Here is a 23,018-nt window from a genome sequence, read left to right on the forward strand (position 1 = left end):
CAATTACATTTTAATCTGGTTTGAGTTCCACTTGGGAATGTTGGGGACAGATGTGTGACATCTCTGACCTAGTCCATCTCCTCATTTTACAAATGCATAAAATGAGATAAAAAATGAAGAAGTGACTTATCCAAGGTCATACTACGAGATGAAAATCTAGGGCTTTGGTGGACTAGATTCCTAATCTATTTCCATTATGCTAGAACAGCAATTCTCAATTATTTTAATCTCAGGCCTACTTTACACCCCCAAAAATTGGGAACCTCAAAGAACTTTGGTTTATATGAATTCTCTCTGTTTGTATTTCCCATCTTGGAAATTAAAACTGTTTCAAATGTAAATATTTAGGTATTAATTTGTTTTAAAATAGACATTATAAATCCCATGATGTTATCTATAAATAGCATATTGTTATGAAAGTATTGTTTCTGGAACAAAAAATAATTTAATGAGAAGAGAAGTATTGTTTTATATATTTTTGCAATTTTCTTTAATCTCCGCCCTAATAGAAGACATCTGGATTCTTATATTTATTTGTGAATTGTGTTGCAATCTGTTGTTTTAGTTGAAATACATAAAAAAAATCTAACTTCAATCAGATGGTAGTAGTCTCTCGGAAGCCGAGAATGCAAGTTGTCTTTGTGCATGTGTGCACAAAGATACTTGTGCGTGAAAGAGATTTAAGTGGAAAAGTCGGTGCATAGAGACAGTCCCACTCTCTCAGTGTTGGAAGCCTGGGTCCAGTGGCACAAAAAATCATTACACCTGGAGACTTCCTCAGCTGCATTGGGTGGCCGTGTTGTCCTTTGTGCTCCAACATGCCCTAAGCACTCCACTGTGCCTTGCTGTATCTCCATCTCAGCCGTTGAGCCTTCTTGTTGGTTTCTTCCGCCTGTTCCGCCAAAACTGTCTTCACATGCTGGGTGAGCAAAGCCCTAGTTCACCAGGGGTCAATCAGATAGGTGGTTGGAAAAGGAAAGATTGTTTTAATAGCATCTTAATATTATAAAAGGGCAGCTAGGTGACATAGGGGTTAAAGTCCCAGGCCTGGAGTCAAGAAGACTCATCATCATGAGTTCAAATATGACCTCAGACACTTGTGTGATCCTGGGCAAGTCACTTAATCCTGTTGGCCTCAGTTTCTTCATCTGTAAAATGAGCCAGAGAAGGAAATGTCAAACCACTCCAATATCTTTGCCAAGAAAACCCAAAATGGGGTCCCAGAGCCTCAAACAGGACTGAACGAGAACATTATTATGAAAATTGTTTTTACCTTGAGGACCACATTTGAGAACTGCCACACTACAATAGTCCTTGAATGCCAGCTAGATACTTTGAAAAGATACAACGAGATATGTTCCCTTCCCTTAGGAAAAAGTGAAATGATGATAACAACAAAAGTTCCACAGTGCAAGGAACAATCAAAACAAAAATTTTGCAATTTAGGGAACTGAGTTCAAGTTTCAAGCCTAAATTCACCCAGCGAGGAAGCTAAGAGGAATTAAGGCAAACCACCAAGCAGCAGGACACTGGCTAACTCAGGGTAATATAGGGGAGAAGGTGATCAAGTCCTCCCCACTGTGCCTGTGACCACCTCCTTGGAGCTGGGGCAGGAACAAGAGAACCACTTCCCCACTCCCCTCTGAGAGTGTGCTGGCTGAAATGCTATATTTATTGTCTGTTCAAGGCTACTTTGTTTACAGGCACACCCTGTATACAGTTACCTTGAACAATGTTATTTCATGATAACATCATTAATATGTTATTGCTTCACTTAAGTCTTAGATCTGCAATCAATCAAAAGAGATCAGCTTTTTGTTACAAAAGAGTTCAGTTGGAGAATCGTAGATGGTAGGTCAGGAAATTATTGTGAAAAGGCTCAGTAAAAACTTTTTCAGAAGGGGAGAATGGCCAAGCAGTGCTCACTGGAAAAATCAAAAGCTAAATGGGTAACGTGAGTCTGTGATGGTCAGACCAAGAGGTATAGAATCTGGTGGTCAGACTATAAAATAGAGATATTGGAATATAGTATAATGGGCAGGTAGGTGGCACCATGGACAGAGCACCTGACCTGCAGTCAAGAAGACTCATCTGGCCTCAGATACTTACCAGCTGAGTGTCATTGGACAATGCACTTATCCTTTGCCTCAGTTTCTTTATCATATGTAAAATGAGCTGGAGAATGAAATGGCAAACCACTCTGGTATCTTTGCTGTGTGTCCCTGGACAAAGTCATTTAACCTTGCTTGCCTCGGTTTCCTCATCTGTAAAATGAGCTGGAGAAGGAAATGACAAACCAGTCCCCAAATAGGGTCATGAAGAGTTGGACATGACTGAGAATGACTGAATATCTCAAGTATGGATATTAGCATAGTGCCTGGCACATAGTGAGTGCTATATAAACATGAGTAATTATCATTATTATTATTATTAGTGATAAAGGATTGGCCTTAGAATAAAGAAAAGCTAGATTCAAATCCTGCTGCTAAAACACAGTCAGTGACAGCATGACCCTGTACAAGTCATTTAACCTTGAAATTTAACTTTGTAAGATTATCAGTTAAAAGTTTCAGAAGACATCCCATTTTACAGTTGAGAAAACTGAGTCACTGAAAAGGTACAGCGATTTATTTTATCCAAGAGGCACACTACTAGTAAGTGTCTGAGGCAAGATTTAATTCAGGTCTTCCTGTCTCCAAATTCAGTGCTCTATCTACTAAGCCAATTGGCTGCCTTTATAAGATAAGCAGCCCACTGTGTTAATCCATCAATATCTGTATCTTGACCAGATGCTACAGATGGACAGTGAATAATGCCCCAAACTGAATAATAGCAGAGCAGCATTTAAGAGACTACTCAGTGCTTCTGGGATTCCAGGCTGCCTCTCCCTACTTCCCCAAAGTCCATCTCTAGCCGTTCTCTTCTTCCTGTGCTGCCAGTTCCCATGGCAAGGAATCATGGAACAACATAATCTCAGAATAATTATAACTGGAACTGACCCAGTGAGCAAAAGAAAGATGTATGGGGAGAATAAGTCAGTTGTAAGATTGAACCCATTATCACGTAAGGACAGAAACAGCATGAAAGATATCAACCAGGTCTTGTATGTTCAGAAAAGGAAGGAGGCCAGTCTTGTAGCAATAGCAAAGGATGGCAGCAAGGTGACACAGTGGATTTAGTGCCAGGCCTGAAGTTGGGAGGTCCTGAGTTCAAATCTGGCCTCTGATACTTCCTAGCTATGTGGCCATGAGCAAGTCACTTAACCCCATTGGCCCATCCTTTGCCAATCTTCTGTCTTCTGTCTCAGAATTGTTGCTAAAACAGAAGGTAAGGGTTTTAAAGAAAAAAAGTAAGGGACAACAGTTCGGAAGCCCAAATGCTTCACTGGAATCCATGAAATCGTAGAAGATTACTAGGAAGATCTACAATGTAGTGTAGAGTTTTGTGAGCTGAATAGAGCCAGGGCCCAAGTTTGACACTCTACTATGGAGGATTATATAGAAATGATTGAGGGAAAAGAAAAGGATTATGGGAAGAGAGAGAAAAGAAATACACAATATTAGGAATGAATAGCATACTCACATCACTAAAATCAAAGATCCATCAAGATATACTGTTGACTCACATTAAGTTTGCAATCCACCAAAACTCCAGATTTTTTTTTAAACCATTACCTTCCATCTTAGGATCAATGCTCAGTATTGGTTCCAAAGCAGAAGAGCTATAAGAGATAGACAATGGGAATTAAGTGACTTGCCCAGATCAGAACCCAGAACCTCCCATATTTAGGCCTGGCTCTCAACCCACTGAGTCACCTACCTGCCTGCCCAGATCTTTTTCTAATGAACTATTATGTACCCTCCTCCCACAACTTGTATTTGTGAAGCTGTTTTTTGAATCCAAGTTTAATATTCTGTAGGGCAGCTAGCTAGCACAGTGGATGGAGCACCAGGTCTAGAGTCAGGAAAAACTAATTTCAAATCTAGCCTCAGATATTGACTAGCTATGTGATACTGGATAAGTCACTTAACCCTATTTGCCTCAGTTTCTTCATCTGTGAAAATGAGCTAGAGAAGGAAATGGCAAATCACTCCAGTGTCTTTGCCAAGAAATAAGGTCATGAAGAGTTGGACACAACTGGAAGGCCTGAATAATTATTGGTCTTTATTAAATTTCATCTTTATTAGTCAGTCTGACCTGTTGAGATCCTTTTGGATCCTGACACCATCATCTAGGGTATTGGCTATCTCTTTCAGCTTTGCATCATTGCAAAGTTCAATAAGCAGGCCACCTCTGCCTTCATCCAAGGCACTCAAAAAAGCATTCCATTTTAACAGTTCTGAGTTAAGCACCAATTCCTGGAATACTCCATCAGAGAGCTCCTTCCAACCTGACGTCAAGCAATTTTTTTACTGCTCTCTGGTTCCTGTGAGGTGTTAATATTGAAAAATTAATATTATTTCAAATTTAATAAATATAATATTTAGAAATTTGTTTGGAAATATATTAGTTAAACAAAAGATTATTGTGGTCACTGTTTATAAAAATAATTAACTCTTGAGTCACAAGGATGAGAGTAGCTTTTAACAATTTAATTTTAATACATAAGAAAGAAATAAGGAGGAAAGGAAATAGAAAAAAATATCTCCTAGCCTGCCACCCTAATCTTATCAGCCCACAAGAATGTCTTCTATCCCAACCACCAACGCCAAATCACAGATAAGCTCCCAGCCAAAAATCTCCAGAGAAAAAGCAAGATTCTAACCCAACACTCCAGCTCAAAAAGTCCCTCTTCTCCACATCACTTCCTTTCCCTCTGTGCAGGTCTAACACATCTCAGGAACCAATCAAAGTTTCTCTGACCCAGACTTGTAACCCTGTCTTCTGGGTTATGCTCCTAGGGCTGGCTTGGATGAGCAGAAAGTTCATGATGCTGGAAGGAAGGGGTTCCCTTTACACAGAGGCAACTAGTTTTGAATTCACCAAATTGAAGTGAATTTAGTAAATTGAACTCACCAAACCTAGCACCTAGGAATAAATCAAAGAAGTATTTATTAAGCACTGTGCTAAGTATTGAAGATACAGAAAATTAAGATAGTTCCCACTGCCAAAGAGCTCATATTCTAATTGAGGAGACAACCTATCTGGAAGGCATCGGCTCCAAGTCAGATGGAAGAGACCCATGTCATTGTGTTGCAGTGGCAAATCAGATGATAATGCTTCTTCAGTGTTATTTCCACTGAAGAATCATGGGTTTTCTTACTATTGAACCATCTGACAATGCCTAGGACTTTGGGGACAAGCACTTTCTTTTCGGGGTCTCTAATAGATGTGCTATAACCTCTGTAGGAGTGATTGGAAGACTGCCTTTCCACAGGGACTACTTTCCAAGATAATAGCTGTGGACACTGATTGGGAAGCATTACTATTAAAAAGGGTCTTGGGCTCAAAGTCCTGAGCTGGGTACTTTGGGGTCTGAGGAGGGATGGTGATCATGGTGAGGGTCGAATTCTACCGGCCTGACTCCTGTCTCTCCTTCAAAGGGCCTTGTAGCTTTGCTTCAACTAGGTTGGCTTACCTGCCCTACAAATGGCAGTTGGTTGCCATTTGGTGAAGATGACTGGCCTTTCATCAATAGGAGTTGCTTCCCTAAAGGATGGTTATGAGGGCTGAGCTAGAAGTAGGACCAGTGGTAGAGGATGCTGCCATTCTCAAGGCTCTTTCACTTAAACACCTTTTGGAAGCAGTTGATAATGAGGAAAGTGAACCCCATTTTTACAATGATTTCTCCCCTCAATGATGGCTGTTGAGAGACAGAAGTTCAGGAGACATTATTGTTCCCCAAACTCTTAGGTTCAGGGTCCTGGATTGTTTCCACTAGAGTCTGAGGGGAGATAGTGGTCAAGGTTTGACTTATCTCTTGCACACTGCCTCCTATCTTTTCCTCAGGGAGCCTTGTTGCTTTCTGTGGGTGGCAAAGTTCTTCATCTTATCCACAAGGATAACTTTTGTCCATGACAAATAGTGGTAGAGAATGGATCTGTGATTTTTTAAATGTAATTCCAGAAAGTGAAACTTTCTCCACCAAGACAAGACATCATCCTTCTCTGCAACTTAGAGTCTTAGAAAATTGCTTGGAGCCCTAAGAGGTTAAATTAGTAGAGGTTAATTATCAGTATGAATTTTAGGCAGGATCTGAATTTAGGTCTTCATGGTTCAGTGGTCTTAACACTGTTCTATCTACTATGTCATGCTACTTCTCAATTTCAAATACTTTGCTCAAATTTAGCTAAACAATTGTAACATTCCCATAATCCAATCAAGAAAACATGTCAAAAAAGGAAACATAACATTCCCCATGAAGATCATCATGTGGGCACTTTATGATCACTGCTTCCTTTTCTAGGTGTTCATTAACCATCCCTTTAATAACATTTTTAAATTTTCCCTGGAATCAAAGGCTAGTGCATTGATCCAAGGTATGAAGATTTTACTCTTTTTTATGTTAAAAGCATAATGTATTTTCCCCTTCCAATCCTGTGACATCTCTTCCATTCTCCATAATATTTCTTTCTTTTTTAAAAAAATATTTATTAATGCCTTTTGTTTTTGCATTTCAGACAGATCTAGATATATATTCTTCCCTTTGCATTGTCCCATTCCTACCATGAAACAATTTCCATAGTCTTTCAAAGATCACTTCTAGTGGTTCAGTAATCCTATCTACCAGGTTTGGGGGTCCTTGGGGATATAAATCATTTGTGCCTGGTTTCTTGAAGTCATTCAAGGCAGTCAAGTCTTCTCTTATTAGCTCCCCATTCATTTGGGGTTTCAACACTGTTAGTCGCTTTTGTTCTGTCTTTTTCGATCCAAAAGCCATTCATCTTGTCAGAAAGAACAGAAACAAAAATATAAGTTGAAGAGTTCTGCCTTCTCTCAATCTGATGTCCTTATCCTATGTATCCTGAGCAGTGATCTTACCCTTCTCTTGCCCCCATAATAGCTAAAAATGTCTCTTTACTCCATTTGTGTGAAATACTTGAGAAATATCAATACTCCAAAGGAAAAAATGGCAAGACCAAGCACTTCATCGATGTTCAATAAAAATTCAAGTCAACTTTCAATAGGATTGAGGTCAAAGGTGACTAGAGTTGTTCTTGTGCTATTCCTTCTAAAGTAAGCACCATTTGTCCTCCATAAATTCAAAAGATGGGGAGAGCTGTTGGAGAGGAGAGTAATCCACGCCATTTCTCAGAAATGTCATCTTCTAAAAGATCTGAGTTTTCTCTGGGATGTCAAACATACATTGGTGAAATATAGCCATACTGGAGAAGAAAACAGCAAGTCTTTTAAGAGCTCACAGTAAAGTTATACAATGGCTGAAGACAAGGAAGTAAAAACAGTGCTGCTTGTAACTGAAAGTGCTGAAGTAATTGAAGGAGAATGGAATTTTTGAAGTTGGAACTTAACCAGGACTAACTGAACTTGCTCTTCTCACTGTAAATGGGATCTGAACACAACAGGAGGCTTTGGGGCAATGCCCTTGCATTTTTATTTTCGTTTATTTATTTTGTTATAAACTTAAGCACATCACCCAAAACTACCAAAAATGAGGAATGATCTCTAATCAAAACCATTAGCATTTAGCAGGATAAAATAAAACAAATCAATGATAATTCATAAATGTGTTTGCTTCTTGTCCTCAACCAATTCTCTGAAGTGCTACTGATTGGGGCTCTCTTTGCTCTGCCTGATTCTGTGATTTCCTCTGCCTATGGAGATCCCAGTCAAGAACTTCCATGATCAATACAGATGAAAATTAATTCTGCAATTTACAGGCAACTTAGAGAGAATCACCTTTGGCTTAGAGGCCGCAGTGGTTCAGTGGTTAAAAGTACTGGACCCTGAGGGCAATTCAGTGGATTGAGAGCCAGGCATGGAGAAAGAAGGTCCTGGGTTCAAATGTGGCCTCAGATACTTCCTAGCTGGGTGACCCTGGGTTAGTCACTTATCGCCATTGCCTAGCCTTTATTGCTCTTCTGCTTGGAACCAATATTTAGTATTTACTCTAAGACAGCCGGTAAAGGATTAAAAAAAATAAAGATCTGTGATTTCACCATTGTCTTTACTCTGCTTACATATTCCAACCACAAAATACCTTAGGAAATGGTTTTCTTGAGTTGCTGTGGCCAAAACTATTCATTACTTGGTGGTGAACCTTTTAGCAATGACCTCTCTCACTAGGCTGGTTCTCTAAGATCAATGGTAAAGGTTTTTTAAAAATCAAGAAAAAAGTACTAGACCCAGAGTCAGGAAGACTTTCATTCAAATCTAGCCTCAGATATTTCCTAGCTGTGTGACCTTGGGCAAGCCACTTAACTTCTGTATGCTTAAGAAGAAGCTAAGTATCTCAGTGTATAAAGTGCTGGACCTAGAGTCAGGAAAACCTGAGTTCTAATCCAGCCTCAGACACTTGCTAGCTATGTAACCCTGGGCAAGTTATTGCCTGACAGAAAGATCCACTGGAGAAGGAAATGGCAAACCACTCTGGTATCCTTGCAAAAAACAAAAAACCATGGATTACTATGGCCATGAAGAGTTGGACACAAGTTAACGACTAAATGACAGCCTTTGGCTTGCTTTTCTTTTTTCAAACAGAGTTGTGTTTACTACTCTCATCTGTATAGTTGTTGGGATTTTTTTTAGAACCCTGACCTTCCATAATAGAATCAATGCTAAGTATTGGTTCCAAGGCAGAAAAGCAGTAAGGACTAGGTAATGGGGTTTAAGTGACTTGCCCAAGGTCACACAGCCAGTAAGTGTCTGAGGTCAGATTCAGACCCAAGACCTGCCATCTCCAGGCCTGGCTCTCCATCCACTGAGCCACCCAACTGCCCCCTGTATAGTATTTTAATGTTTGCAAAAGTGTTTAACATGTTATCTCATCTGATCCTAACAAAAACCCTATTGGATAGATGCTATCTCCATTTTACAGAAGAGAAAACTGAGTCTCATAGAGACAAAGTGACTCACCCAGCATCCCCCAGTCTAGTAAGTAGGTGGGGTGCAATTCAGAAATAGCCTTTTCAGCATTCTATCTGCTAAGACATATAATGTGTATATAAAAGCTTTTTCTGCTAGTTAGAATTGGCTATTTTAATTCAAAACAAAACTAATGGTCAAAGTCCAGGTGGATATCTTGCCAAAGGAATGAATTATGCCATCTAATTCCATGCTGGCACAAAGAATGCTATACATCATGCATCGCTGCTATCCCGTGACACCTTTGCTCTCCTGTAAACACTTAGTCTCCTGATGTTGACTCTTCAGTTGCAGACCAAGATGAACAAGTCAGGTTTCCTGCCTATCGAATGACCGACATTTCTTGAACTGAAGGAGATGGAGACCAAGATTATCCCACAATTCCATCCTCTTTTGTACCCAAGTGGAGTGGGGAGTTTTATTTGGGGTTGTACTGCTAAGGGTTTTTTTTTTCTTTTTTTGAGAGTAAAAATCTTATCATGATCTAACACTGGCAAGACTGAGAGGCTATTAAACTTGAGATGTTTGGCTGTAGCAGCGAAGGACATTTTCCAAATACCTCTCTCTGACTAAGCTAATTGTTTCTTCTTCCTTTATCGGGCCACAGGATGGCCGATACACCCTTTTCAGCAGTCTTGAGTATCAAGGGCACCCTCCAGGTTTGTATAGGTACCAGATCCCTTTATTAAGAACTGGAAACAGGGCTCAGCAGATAATCACAAGAGCCTGGTACCTATTTTTTTCCATCTCACACTATCTTTCTGGGTCCAGTGCTAAGGAAGACGTTCAATTTTAAGGGTATGAGTCAGGAAACTTAGAGTTCTGGTTTTTTCTTTGAGTTTGTAGTTCCTGGATACTGTATCAGCCTACCAGTGTTTCTTGTTATATGCTATTATGATTTCTGTTTATTCTTTGTTTCATAATCAGGAGGCACTTATTAAGTATCTACTACAATCAAGGGAGCCCATTTGAGGAGCAGTAGTGGATAGAGTTGGGAGTTCGAATCTAGATGCTGACATTTACTAGCTGTGTGACTCTAGGCAAGTCATGCTTTATGTGTCTCTGGTAACTCCTGAGATCTTTTTTGTTTGGGGGTCATTTTGCTACTGTAGAATCTCCTGGGAATTGTTTATTCATCTGTCCTACCATCAATTTGGGCAGGTAAAAGTGGGGGCAGAAGAATTTGGTAGGCAATTGGGCATGCACCAGCTACTCTTATGTAAAAAATTAAGGACTGCTAAGAATTTAGGAGGCAGCTACCTGGTGCATTGAAAAGCACAAGTCATGAAGACTTTCACTTTATTACTGGCTTCTCGGTGTATCCCTGAAAAACTAGAGGACAGAGAATGGCAGTACCAAGTAGAAATGAAAACCACAAGATAATTCATCTCTAGGCAATTCCAGAGATATAATGGGTGGCTATAATTTGTCTGGGTCATTCTCCTTAGGTTTTATCTATTAAGTCATAAATGAACTTCAATCATCAAATCCCACACTGAGACACTTATTCGCTGTGTGAGCCTGGCAAATCACTTATTCCTTATTTGCCTCAGTTCTTCATCTGTAAAATGGGAACCCATTGGAGAAAGAAATAATAAATCACTTCATTACCTTTGCCAAGAAAATTCCATGGACTTCTGTCTATGAGGTCACTTAGAGTCTAGAGACAGACCATTTGAACACAATAAGAATCTAGGAAAGTCAGACACTTCCCAGCTGTGTGACCCTGGGCAAGTCACTTGACCCCCATTGCCTAGCCCTTACCGCTCTTCTGCCTTGGAGCCAATACACAGTATTGACTCCAAGACGGAAGGTAAGGGTTTTAAAAAAAAAAAACTTAAAAAAAAAGAATCTAGGAAAGTAACTCTGAGGGTGTGGTTCAAGGAATTATGAGCCAGGAAAGATTAGGTAAGGAGATAGTGTCTTCTAGTTCTTGCTTTTTCAGAGCAAGTCTTTGGAAGAAAAGTCTTTTCTCTGTGCCTCTGCCCCTAACTTCTAGTGAGAGATACCTGTTTGTGGAAGGACCAGGGGTGCCTCCCTTGGGGCCATTCCTGCCCTGGGGGACACTGCTCCCCTCGAATTCTCTATCACAGTTTCTTCTTCCTTTCAAGTTTCTTATACTTCTAGATAATCTGTTTTTGCAGGAGCCACCAGTATTCCTGGCTTCTAGGTTCCAACTCCGCCAAGGATCATGGTAGGCCCCAAGTGCATGTGGAAGAGCCAATTGGGATTCCCCAAGTTAGGCTTCAGGGCCACGTCAGAACTATATCTGTAGGTGTTGACCCCTGTGAAATATGTGGTGAACAAGCCTGGGTTTGTATGTGCCGGGGTCCCTTAGGGACTCTGCAGACAAGACCCTGCCTTTCCCTCACTTTATTACCAGCTTCTCAGTATATCCCTGAAAATCTAGAGTGCAGAGAGCAGCAGTACCAAGTAGAAAGGAGCACCGCAAGATGATTCATTTCCAGGTGGTTCCAGAGAGATAATGGATGGCTATAATTTCTCTGTGTCACTCTCTGTAGGTCTTATCTATTAAGTCATAAATGAGCTTCAGTCGTGATTATGCAGAGAATTTCCAAATTGGGAATATCCCATGCTAACTGCTAAGTGGAAGGCACCATGCTAGGTGACTACAAAGACACAAATGATGGGATTCCTGCCCTCAAGGAGTTTACATTCTACCGAGGGATACCATATGGACACAAATAAGTATAGTACAGGGAAAACTGAGAAAGGAGAGCTCTAATAATGGGAAAACAGGGAAACTTTCACAGAGGAGAAGGTAGCAATTGTGAAAATTATTCCCCAGTGAATTTGACAAAATGTTTTGTTTGAATAATTTGAAAAGGAAAATGAATTGGTGTGGAAATGAGCAAGGTAGTTTTTCTCTTGCCTTAATATGCTATGTGGTACAGTGGATAGAGCACTGGGCTTGGAATCAAGAAGACTCATCTTCATGAGTTCAAATAGGACCTCAGACACTTACTAGTTGTATGATTCCAGGCAAGTTACTTAATCCTGTTTGCCAAAGTTTCCTCATCTGTAAAATGGGCTGGAGAAGGAAATGATAATCCACTTTAGTATCTTGCCAAGAAAACCCAAATGGGGTCACAAAGAGATGGACATGACCCAAACAATTCAGTACCAATACTACTTCCTCCTCTTAAGAGACTAGATTTGAGTGCTTGCCATCTACTTTGCTAAAGAGACAAAAGTGCCTGCTGAAGAGAAGCTCATAGTCTGTAACATAAGGCTGGTAGCGAACAGGGTATCATATATGAGAGAATATTGAAATTATGCCATTGGATCAATTCGAAAGATAATGTGTGACAAGGTGAATCAAAGTTCTAGAAAAGGGAAAAATTAATCTCAGAGGGAGCTAGGTGGCTTAGTAGATAGAAAGCAAGGCCTGGAAATGGGAAGTCCTGGGTTCAAAACTGGCCTCAGACACTTCCTCGCTGTGTGACTCTGGGTAAATCACTTAATCCCCCATTGCCTAGCCCTTACCACTCTTCTGGCTTCAAGCCAATATTGGCTCTAAAACAGGAGGCAGGGTTTTTTGGTGTTTGTTTTTAAGTAAAAAGAAAGAAAAATGAATCTTCCCTCATCATCAAGAAGGCTTCTGTGTCCTAACTCCTCCACTTTACCTAAAAGAAGTGACATAGGAAACATCTTGGACTCCCATCTCATTCCTGGGCCAACTGATCTAGTCCTTCTAGTCCTCTTTTCATTCTCTGATATTTCCTCTCTCACTAGAGACTGAGGCAAGGAAGAGCACTTGCTTCATGGGTCTGCCCTGGCAGAGAAACACCCATAGTGATTAAAAACAATGAAACAAAAGATAAGCTTGCCCTCTGAAGAGCAGAAAGAAAGTCCCAAGTTCTCAACAATTCTGCCCTTGGGAGAGATGTATGACCAGAAAATAAGGTGAGCCAGACTTGTGGCAAAAGTTAGGGAGAACCCCTGTGCTTCATGGGCACATGCTGAGGAAGTGCTAAATGCTTAGCTATTAGGCATATATCAACAACTCTTTAAAATGTGCCCTCAGGGGGGCAGCTAGGTAGCTCAATGGATAGAGAGCCAGGCCTAGAGATGGGAGGTCCTGGGTTCAAATCTGGCCTTAGATACTTCCTGGCTCTATTCACTGTGCCACCTCACTGCCCCTTCTGTAGTGCTGGTTTGTTTTGTGGCTTTTTTTTTTTTTGCCTTATGTGAATTTTTTAAATGTTTCCTTCTGGGGGATATCCTCTCTCCTACTCCTTTCTCTACCCATATTTCATCAAAATAGATATCCTCCTTTGTGACATGTAGGAAGTCAAGCAAAACAAATCAGGATGTTGGCCAAGTCTGTAGACCACAGGATGTTGATGGTCTTCATGATGTTGAATAGGATGGAAGAAAATAAAAAAGAAGCTAAAAGGAGTTAGATCAGACATATAGAACAGTGGATCAGGGGACTAGTGGCAAAGACATGACTGAGAATGAGATAGAAAGGATGGAAAATGGCACCCAAGCCAGGCTTACAGACGTTCCAGTGTCCCTTAGGATCGGAATGAGCTTAACATGAAAATGGGACCAGTCTAGACTTGAGGTCAGGTGAGTTAGAGAAGCTGGTGCCCTGGGTTTTCTGAATGACTCCACTGACCAGAACAAGACAGTTTGAATATAGGGAGAATCCAGCTGTAGCATCATTTATGCCAAACTCTGCCTTCCTTGTTCATTCGTTAATTGATTACACATTAAATGCCTGTGTATGTTCCAGGCTCCTAATTTAGTCCATCAAATGCTTATTAAATACTACTTATATTCAGGTCATTGAGGATATAAAGGCAAAAACAAATCATTCCCTGCCTCCAAAAACCTTACGGTTCTCCTGGGGAGATATCATGCATACACAGTTAAAGGCAAGGTAGTTTGAGAGAGGAGGGAGAGGAGAGCCCTAACACTCAGGAGAATCAAGGAAGGTTTCATAAAATCAAGCCTTGGAGGGACAGTAAGGATTCTGAAGGGCCGAAATGAGGAGAGGTGCATTCTAGGCATAGGGGAGGTGGCAGGGGACCAGGAAGCTTATGGGAAACTATGGAGGTAGAACTAGTATTGAAGAGTTGTTTCTGGTTTCACAGGATCTAGGATAGTACACCACTTCTGTTCTGTACCCAGACATGCAGTTTGACTGGGTTCAATCCTGGGAGGACATCTCCAGTTAGAGATATTAGGATCCCCTTTCTCACATTCTTAATTTCATTTCATATCCCCCCCATCAGCACTTTAGGAGAAAAATTGCTAAAAACTTAGATGATCGCTAATGTCTAGGTCTCCTCGAGGAGGAGAGTAAAAGATGAACCCAGTGTGATATCAATCAGATGTGAAATAGGCAATTTATTCCTACACACAAAAAGGATGCTAAACACAGGGCAGCCCTTAAGCATCAACAAACAGAATGAAACATTCAGAAATGGCTATTATAGCCTTCTGGGAAACCTCATCAAAATATAACACAATATGCAGTACTGCTAATTGGGTATTTTATACTTCACCTTGCCTCAGCACTGTCCTTAGAACTCTGCTGGTGAAATGACAAGGCTTAAGATCATCTTTTTCTTGTCTGTGGATATCTGCTTCAAGGATGCTGGAGAAGCTGCTTAAGATGCTCCTCTTGCCTCCATTCTGCTCTAAAGGTAACTCTAGACCCACCTAGAACTCACCTGAAAAGTTGAAATCAAGCCATAAACTATTTCTTTTAACTGCCATAACATTCTGCCCCTCGCTACAACTGTGAAGAGGAAGAAGGACCAAGGAAGAAGTCAGGGTTTACTATGTCATACCAGAACTCCAAGTCTTTCCAGCAGTGGGTCACCTCATGGCCAGAAGTAGCCAGGAAGTTGGAAAATTGTTCTTTAGATAAAACCTAAATCTGCTTCTCTGCAACTTGAACTCCTAACTTCTAGTTTTGCCCTCTAGTGCCAAGTTGAAAAAGTCTAATCCCCCTTCTGTGTGAGAGCCTTTTTCAGGTACTTGAGGACAGGCACCATGATCTCCATGAGACATCTCAAGCTAAACATCACCACTGTCTTCAGCTGAACCTTTTATGGCAAGGCAGTCTCCACCATCTTTCTCATTACAAGGTCTCCAGTCCCTACTCTATCCCTCTTCAGAAGTTCAAATGAGACCAGCAGTCTTGCTAATGTACTCTGATCTATAACAGCTATAATTGCATTGTGTTCCACCACCACTTTTCCACCCCACCCCACTCCACTCCTCTCTACTGCCACCAGGAAACATGGTTCCAATCATGGAAACTTGGAATAAATAGTTGCTGGCTAGAAGGGACCCAAAAGGCTAGAGCACTTAAAAATCAGAAGACTTGAGTTTGAGTCTCAAATATGACACCTTGGGAAGTCAGTTGGTCAATCAAAAAGCATTTCTTAAATGACTTCTTTGTGCAGAAGCATCTAGGTGGTTTAGTAAACAGTGTGCTGAGCTTGAAGTCTGGAAGAGCAGAGTTCAAGACACTTATTATCTGTGTGAATGAACCAAGGAAGTCATTAACCTCTGTGTGCCTCAATCTACAGCAGAAAGAAATGGCAAAACACTCCAGTATCCAAGAAAACCCCATGAATGGTATGGTGTGCTCTGACCTATCATAGGGTCAAAAAGATTTAGACATGACTGAATGGGTTATAGCAATGTGCCAGGCATTGTGCTAAGTGCTGGGGTTACAAAAAAAGTCAAAAGTAACCTCTTGGTACCTACACAACTCTTAAGATGATAAAGTGTGGAACAGGTCATTATCTGCGTGGCTCAGGGGCATTTCCTTATAGGGAGCTGACTACACAATGAAATCACAGGGAGGTTTGTTCCAGGAAAGAACATAATTATTGTTGTCATTGAAAGACAACTTTCCCTTTGATTTCAATTGATAGTTTCTATCAGCTCACCTAGTCTCCATCATGTCTAGAATATAAAATGTTTGGTACAACTGAGCAAGTTCACCTGGATGGTTTTTGTACATGTCTCTGCTCTATAAGGTTGTGTTTGGGGGATGAGAAGTTGGATATTGGGGAGGAGGAGGTAACTGTTGGTACCACAGTGGACAAAACACTAGACCTGGAGCAAGAGTTCAAATACAAGGGGAAGCTAGGTGACTCAGTGAATAGAGAGCTAGGTTTGGAGGTAGGGGGTCCTAGGTTCAAATCTGGCCTGTTACATCCTAGCTATGTGACCTTGGACAAGTCATTTAATATCATTTACCTAACCCTTACTGTTCTTCTGCTTTGGAACCAATACTTCGTATTGATTTTAAAATAGAAGATTAGGGCTTTTTTTTTTTTTTAAGTTTAAATACAGTCGCAAAGACTGACTTCTGTTTGCCTCAGTTTCCTCGACTGTAAAATGGGCATAATAAAAGCACTTATTTCTCAGCATTGTGAGAATCAAATCAAAATGTTTGTAAAGTGCTAAACACATTGTGCTCATCACCTAGAAAGTACTCTATAAATGGTCGTTATGATAAGTAATTACTATAGCTCTTGGGTGTGTTTGCATACTGACTGGAAGGACTTGTAACCGCATTGCTATCATGTTTTTAATTTTTAGCAAGTCTTTTCCATTGTTCAATCGCTGCATCCCTCAAACCCCTGAGTGCTATTCTGTCTTTGCATCTGTTTTAATCAATGATGTGGACAGCCTCCATCGGACCCTAAGCGGAATCATGTCATGGAAAGACACAATCCTTGGTCTCTGTATCCTCGCAATAGGTAATTTTCCATTTGACTCATTTTTACAAGGGTGAAGCGAATGCCTGGGAGCCTAGAACTGGATTGGGTCCTAGCTTGTGTGCATGCTCACTCCCTCGCTTATCAAATTTGATTTAGCTTCATGCCTGCATTCTTGTGTTCTGTCCTCTTAGAATGAGAGTGGCTTCAAAGGAGAGTTGAGGTTCTTTGCTTTATTTCAGTTTGCTGTCAGGGCTTGGCCTGAGCCTTTCATTGCAATATTTGAAAAATGTCAAAAATCCTAAAATCTTAAGTTAAAACACTCCAGGGCCCTTCACGTATGTAGCTAAAGAGCAAAGCAGCAAACATTTATTAAGGGTTTCCTGTAAGGGGCAGCTAGACTGCTCAGTGGATTGAGAGACAGACCCAGGGACAGGAGGTCCTGGGTTCAAATGTGGCCTCAGATAGATATTGTGTGACCCTGGGCAAGTCACTTAACTCCTATTGCCTACATTCTTATCACTCATCTGCCTTTGAACCAATACACAGTATTTTAAGATGGAAGGTAGGGGTTTAAAATTTTTTTTAATGTTTTTCAGAGTTCCTCATGTTCCCAGCACTGTGCTAGGGGATGAGGAAGGTCCTAAATTGACATCAGACATGATAATGATGGTAACTAGTATTTATACATCATTTTAGGTTTATAAAATATGATACAATGGAAGGAACACTAGTTTGGAGTTAGAAGACCTCAGTTCAAGTCCTTCCCTCTGACACTTACTGCCTGGGAGACCTTCAGCAAATCCCTTCATCTCTCAAAGTCTTCGTTTTTTTCATCTGTCAAATAAGAGGGTTGAACTAAGCCTCTGAGTCCCCTTCTAGTTCTGGGTCTATGATCCTTTGTATATCTCATTAGATTATCTCAACAACCCTATGGAGGTAGGTACTATTCTTATCCCCATTTTACAACTAAGGAAAGTGTACCTGAAAGAGGTTTAAGTAAGTGACCAGTGACCCAGAGTCACACAATCAGAAAGTGTCTTGGGAAGGATTCAAATCTAGGTCCTCCTGATTCTAAGTCTTATTTCTTCAACTAGTCTCTTCCACCCTGAAGAGGCATATGGTCTCCCATATACATAGCTATAGTTCACAATATCAATGAGAATTGCATTTGATAGTTGCCAAACCCACTGTGTGAAGCCGAGGGAAGATATTATGGGCAATGTAGGGAGCAGGGGATTAAGGGAGGCTCCTGGGAAGAGGTGCTGTTGGAATTGGTCTTTAAAGGATGAAGATAAATTCCACAGAAGATGCAGACAGGGGTGGGGGGTATTCCAGGCCAAAGAAACAGACTGAGCAAAGAGAGCTCTGTGCACAACGGTTTATAGGTGGAAAGTTATCCAGGTTGACTAGGGAATAGGGTAAAAGAATAGTAATAGAGGGCCAGCTGGGTGACTCAGTGGCTTGAGAGACAAGACTAGAGACAGGAGGTCCTAGGTTCAAATCTGGTTCCAGACACTTCCTGGCTATGAGACCTTGTGCAAGTCATTTGACCTCCATTGCCTAGCCTTTATCACTCTTCTGCCTTGAAACCAATACACAGGATTGATTCTAAGATGGAAGATAAGGATTTTTAAAAAGAAAAAAGAATAGTAATAGAAATAAAACTGGGAAACTAGAGTGGCTCTAGACTAGAGAGGGCTTCAGCCTCAGGAAGTGCAGTAGGACCTTGTTTTATACAAGCAACATACAGGTATTCAAGTATACATGAATAGCCATTGAAAAAATAAAGAGCAGAAAAATACCTAAAATAAACTATTTTAATTATATGCTAAATCGGCACCATTTTCTCAAACAGTGTATAAGTCTCAGTGTTTGCCCAATCACACTCATTCTTACTCTAAGGAGAGTTTGTGTGAGTCATTACATTGTTTTGCACCAAATATTAGTTCCCACATCAGCCTCTCTCTAGAATTCTTGCTTGTAACAAGCTGTGTCTGCATCATGGCAGTGCTTCTCTTTGTTTCATTAATGCTATTAAATTACTAATAATGGCCCCTAAAAACAAGAGTAGTGATGATGGTAGCTCTGATGAGTCTAAGAAAAGCCATAAAGTGCCTATGTATGTTCATCTAAAAAATACGTATCAAATAATATAATATAAAATATTAATTAATTAAATAATTGCTATTATGCACAATTTTCATCTTACCTAAAGGATCTTGGGATATATTAGTCAAATAAAATGAATTCCTACTGTATTGGGGAAAATATCTTCAAATAATTTCAGTCAGCACTTATTAAGGGTATATAGTGTGCCAGGTATGGCATGAAGAGATAGAACCCTTAAGACAAAAAGGAAATAATTCCTGCCTTTTGGGAATTTACATTTTGCTCTTTATGTTGAATAGGCAAACTTGCAACAAATTGTAGCTAAAATTTCAATGAATACTCCTCCTCTCTCCTGCCCCTTCCCAATCATCCCTTCATTCCTGTATGAAGCAAAAAGAATTCAAAATTGTAGGATTGTAGATCAGTCTTTTCAGGATTGAGGCCAAATCAGTTTGGAATTTGCAACTCTGTAAGTAGGGTTCATGGAAAGGCAAATTAAAAATTAATTAGAAACTAAATAATCTAATTCTTCAAAACTGGTGGGTCAAAGAACAAATCACAGAAACAATTATTGGTTTCATTGAAGAGAATGACAATGAGGACAACATATCAAAAATTTATGGGATACAGCCAAAGCAGTACTCAGGTGAAAATGTAGGGAGGGAGGAAATCAATAAACTGGACATGCAACTAAAAAAAAACTAGAAAAAGAACAAATTTAAAATTCCCAGATAAAAACTAAATTGGAAATCCTAAAAATAAAAGGAGAAATTAATAAAATTGAAAGTAAAAGAACTATTGAACTTTAAAATAAGACTAGAAGCTAGTTCTCTGCATAGTCTTACTAATTCAACCCAAACATTTAAATACTTACTTTGTGTGTGTATATGCATGTGTGTGTATGTGCATTGCAATACTTAAGGCCTAGAGATCCAAAGACAAATATGACACAAATCTGCTCCCCAGGGTCCAGCAAATCTTTTTTTTTTTAATATTCTTACCTTCTGGCTTAGTATCAATTCTAAAATAGGAAAATGGCTAGAGGTTAGGCAATTGGAGTTAAGCTTTTTGCTCAGAATCGCACCGCTAGGTCAAGCAAATCTTATTTCTACTATTACAATCCAGCGAAATCCTGATATTTCCAAATAATTGACTCCTTGTCCTGAATGGGTAAGATTTCATATACCTAAGCACTCAGCATACTGCCTGGCACCTACTAGATATTTAATATGTTTATTGACTAAATATTGATCTCTCTCTTAACAATGCTGGGCTTTCTCATAAGCCTTACTTAGTACCATTCAGACTTCCCCAGGGAATATTACAGGACACATGAAGTTGCTGGTTCTGCTTCTTCCAGAGGTCACAGTGGCCATCATGCACATCAACCCCATTCTCCTCACTGTTGGCATCTGTGATTTCTCTTCTTATTTTTGCAGCCTTGTCTCTGATCATGATGTTCATCCTCCGGTTCATCACCACCCTCCTGCTTCATATTTTCATTTCCTTAGTTGTCTTGGGCTTATTGTGTAAGTATTTCAACTTGGCTTATATTTTTTTTTTCATTGAGATCTGTGATTTCATTGATTCAGTGAACTAGCAACATGAACATTTCCTCTCCTAACACATCCTGGGCTTAGAATCTTAGCTTTCCAGGGCACTAAGAAGCTAATTTGCTCAAGACCACATGACCCAGCACAGGTCAAACATGGTCTTTCTCATTCAAAGACTGGCTCTCTATCTTCTCTCCCAAATCCCCTCTACAAGATAAAATCATAGATCTAGTCTTCCTCCAAATAATCCTAAAAACTGAGACCTGTGAAGACTGGAATGAAGTTACTTCTGGATTTGCATTTCCAACAACTGTAATTTAATCCACTAAGATCAATGACAGCAAGCATCTAGTTGACTCAGTGGACTAAAAGCCAGACCTGGAGACAGGAGGTCCTGAGTTCAAATCTGGCCCCAAATACTTCCTAGCTGTGGGACCCTAGCAAGTTCCTTAACCCCCACTGCCTAACTCTTATTGCTCTTGTCTTATAATCAATACATGATGCTATTACCAATATAGTTTTAATAACCAATACATGGTATTGGTTCTAAGACAGAAGGTAAAGGTTAAAAAAGAAAAAAAAGTGAAAGACTATGAGGTGGAAGAAAGGTAAGACTCATACTTCATGGTCCCCAGGTGACAGAACCAAGAGCAAAAGGTAGAAATAACTAAGAAACAGATTTCACCTTGGTATAAAGGAAAACTTCCTAATAGTTAAGGTTGCCTGAAGTGATTGTGGTGCAAAAGCAAAAGGCAGCAATAAAAATTTAAAATAAAACTTTTGAATTTATACTTGAAAATTTCAATTTAATTTAAATTAAAAATAAAAACTTTATAAAAAGAACAACTCCCCCTCTTATAAATTAGAATGGTCTCTTTCAATCAGTCAGTCATCAATCATTTATTAAGCATTCACTATGTGCCAGGTACAGTATTAAGCACTTGGTGATACAAAGAAAGACAAAAACAGAGTCCCTGACCTCAAGCAAGGAGCTGCCATTCTAATGCAGTGGTCCACAATGTGTAAATAATAACATACATAAAAGATATATACAGGGCATAAGGGAGATAATGGGCCTTGGCTGACCACTTGTTGAAGATATCATGGAGGAGATTCCTCTTTAGGGACAGATTAATACCATTTAGCCTCTGAAATCTCTTTTCCAAGTCGAAATCCTATGATTTTCCCTTATTTAACTGGGCAAAAAATATGCCCTTATCTTATAAATGAGAGAATGGGTCTCTGTCTTACATAGAATCTCAAAGATAGAATTGGTCCTAGACTTGGCAGCTGGATTCCTGAGCCTGGTGCTCCTCCTTCCCAGTTGGCTAGGTCCTATTCTGTCTTTGCAGACCACCCAAAGATTCACAGCATGCAGGATGAAGCAGAAAGCCCTAAAATCTTGTATTGGCAAGTCACACTCATGATTCATTCCCTTCTCAGCTCCATTGAAAGTGTTGCCTATTACCTGTAAAGCCTTCTGTGGTTTGGGACCCCTCTACTTAAGAGAGACCATCTCTCCCAAGCTAGGTAGTAGGCAGACTTATATTTAGCAAGTCATTGCTTTACTGTGGGCATCTGTAGCCTTCGTGATGAGGATTGATTAAGGCCAGATGGTGTTTTGTTTTCCAGTTGTCTCTGGTATATTATGGTGGCTCTATTATGACTATATCAATGACCTCAGCATCGAACTGGACACTGAAAGGGAAAATATGAAATGTTTACTGGCATTCGCTATTATCTCGACAGTGATCACGGTAAGAAATACCCTCCAAAAAATAGTCCTGATCCTTAAGAATTGTACATTCTAGTGGAGGAGATGACATTTAAATAACTATGTACATACAAGATATATACAACAAAGATGAAGAAAGTCACTTGAAAGAAGGCATTGGCATTTGGGGGATTGGGAAAAGTCTTCTGGGAAGTCGATTTCAAACTGAATCTTGAGCCAAGGGAAGTAAAAGGTGAGAGGGCAGAGCATTCCAGGCACCATGGCCAGTCAGGACAAAGGCACAGAGGTGGAGGATGGAGGGTTGTGTTCAAGGAATGACAACACCAACTGGAGTGTAGTGTGGAGGGCAGCAAACACCCAGTCATCCCTGGGAAATCTCAAGAATTGCCTTTTCAGAAAAAAAAAATAAATAAAAGACCACAATTAGTTTTCACCTCAGAGTGTGCAGGTGAAAGATGATGCTTCTTTGCTTCTCTGATTCCTACCCAGGGATAAAGAAAAATCTTTCAAGAAGAAGAACAGAGAACTTCTCTTTATGAAATTCCTCCTGCTCGCTCCCAGGGCACCGATTGATGTTAATTTAGCACTCTGCTGTTTTCATTCCTGTCTATGCAGACACAAGGTAGTAGCTGAGAGGGGTTGAGGTTACAGCCTCCCGATAATGTGGAAAATGTTTCCTGTTTGGGCAGACTGGCACCTCCCCCTGGCCAATGAACATGCCGCTCTCTAGCCAGCATAACATCTCACGATGCAGTGGGACACACAGACCCCTTTGTTTTCAAACCTGTTGGCCGCTGGATGAGTTTAGCCTTCAGAAAACCTCCTCTGTGAGCTCTCTAGTTAGAAACAGATGAGTGCCAA

The 23,018-nt window shown here is 40.2% G+C and overlaps 1 protein-coding gene across 2 annotated transcripts in view; it reads left to right on the forward strand.

Annotated features, from left to right (window-relative positions):
• The window catches only part of SLC44A3 (solute carrier family 44 member 3), a 103,281-nt gene that overhangs the window by 14,983 nt on the left and 65,280 nt on the right, over nt 1–23,018 (forward strand). For both annotated transcript variants that reach the window (XM_007485002.3, XM_001381780.5), the window contains exons 6-8: nt 16,639–16,799; nt 20,309–20,398; nt 22,055–22,179. In XM_007485002.3, the coding sequence (XP_007485064.1) occupies nt 16,639–16,799; nt 20,309–20,398; nt 22,055–22,179 (376 nt within the window). The remainder of the gene's footprint in view (nt 1–16,638; nt 16,800–20,308; nt 20,399–22,054; nt 22,180–23,018) is intronic.

The sequence above is a fragment of the Monodelphis domestica genome, chromosome 2, assembly GCF_027887165.1.
Source record: "Monodelphis domestica isolate mMonDom1 chromosome 2, mMonDom1.pri, whole genome shotgun sequence".
In the NCBI taxonomy this organism is placed as follows: domain Eukaryota; kingdom Metazoa; phylum Chordata; class Mammalia; order Didelphimorphia; family Didelphidae; genus Monodelphis; species Monodelphis domestica.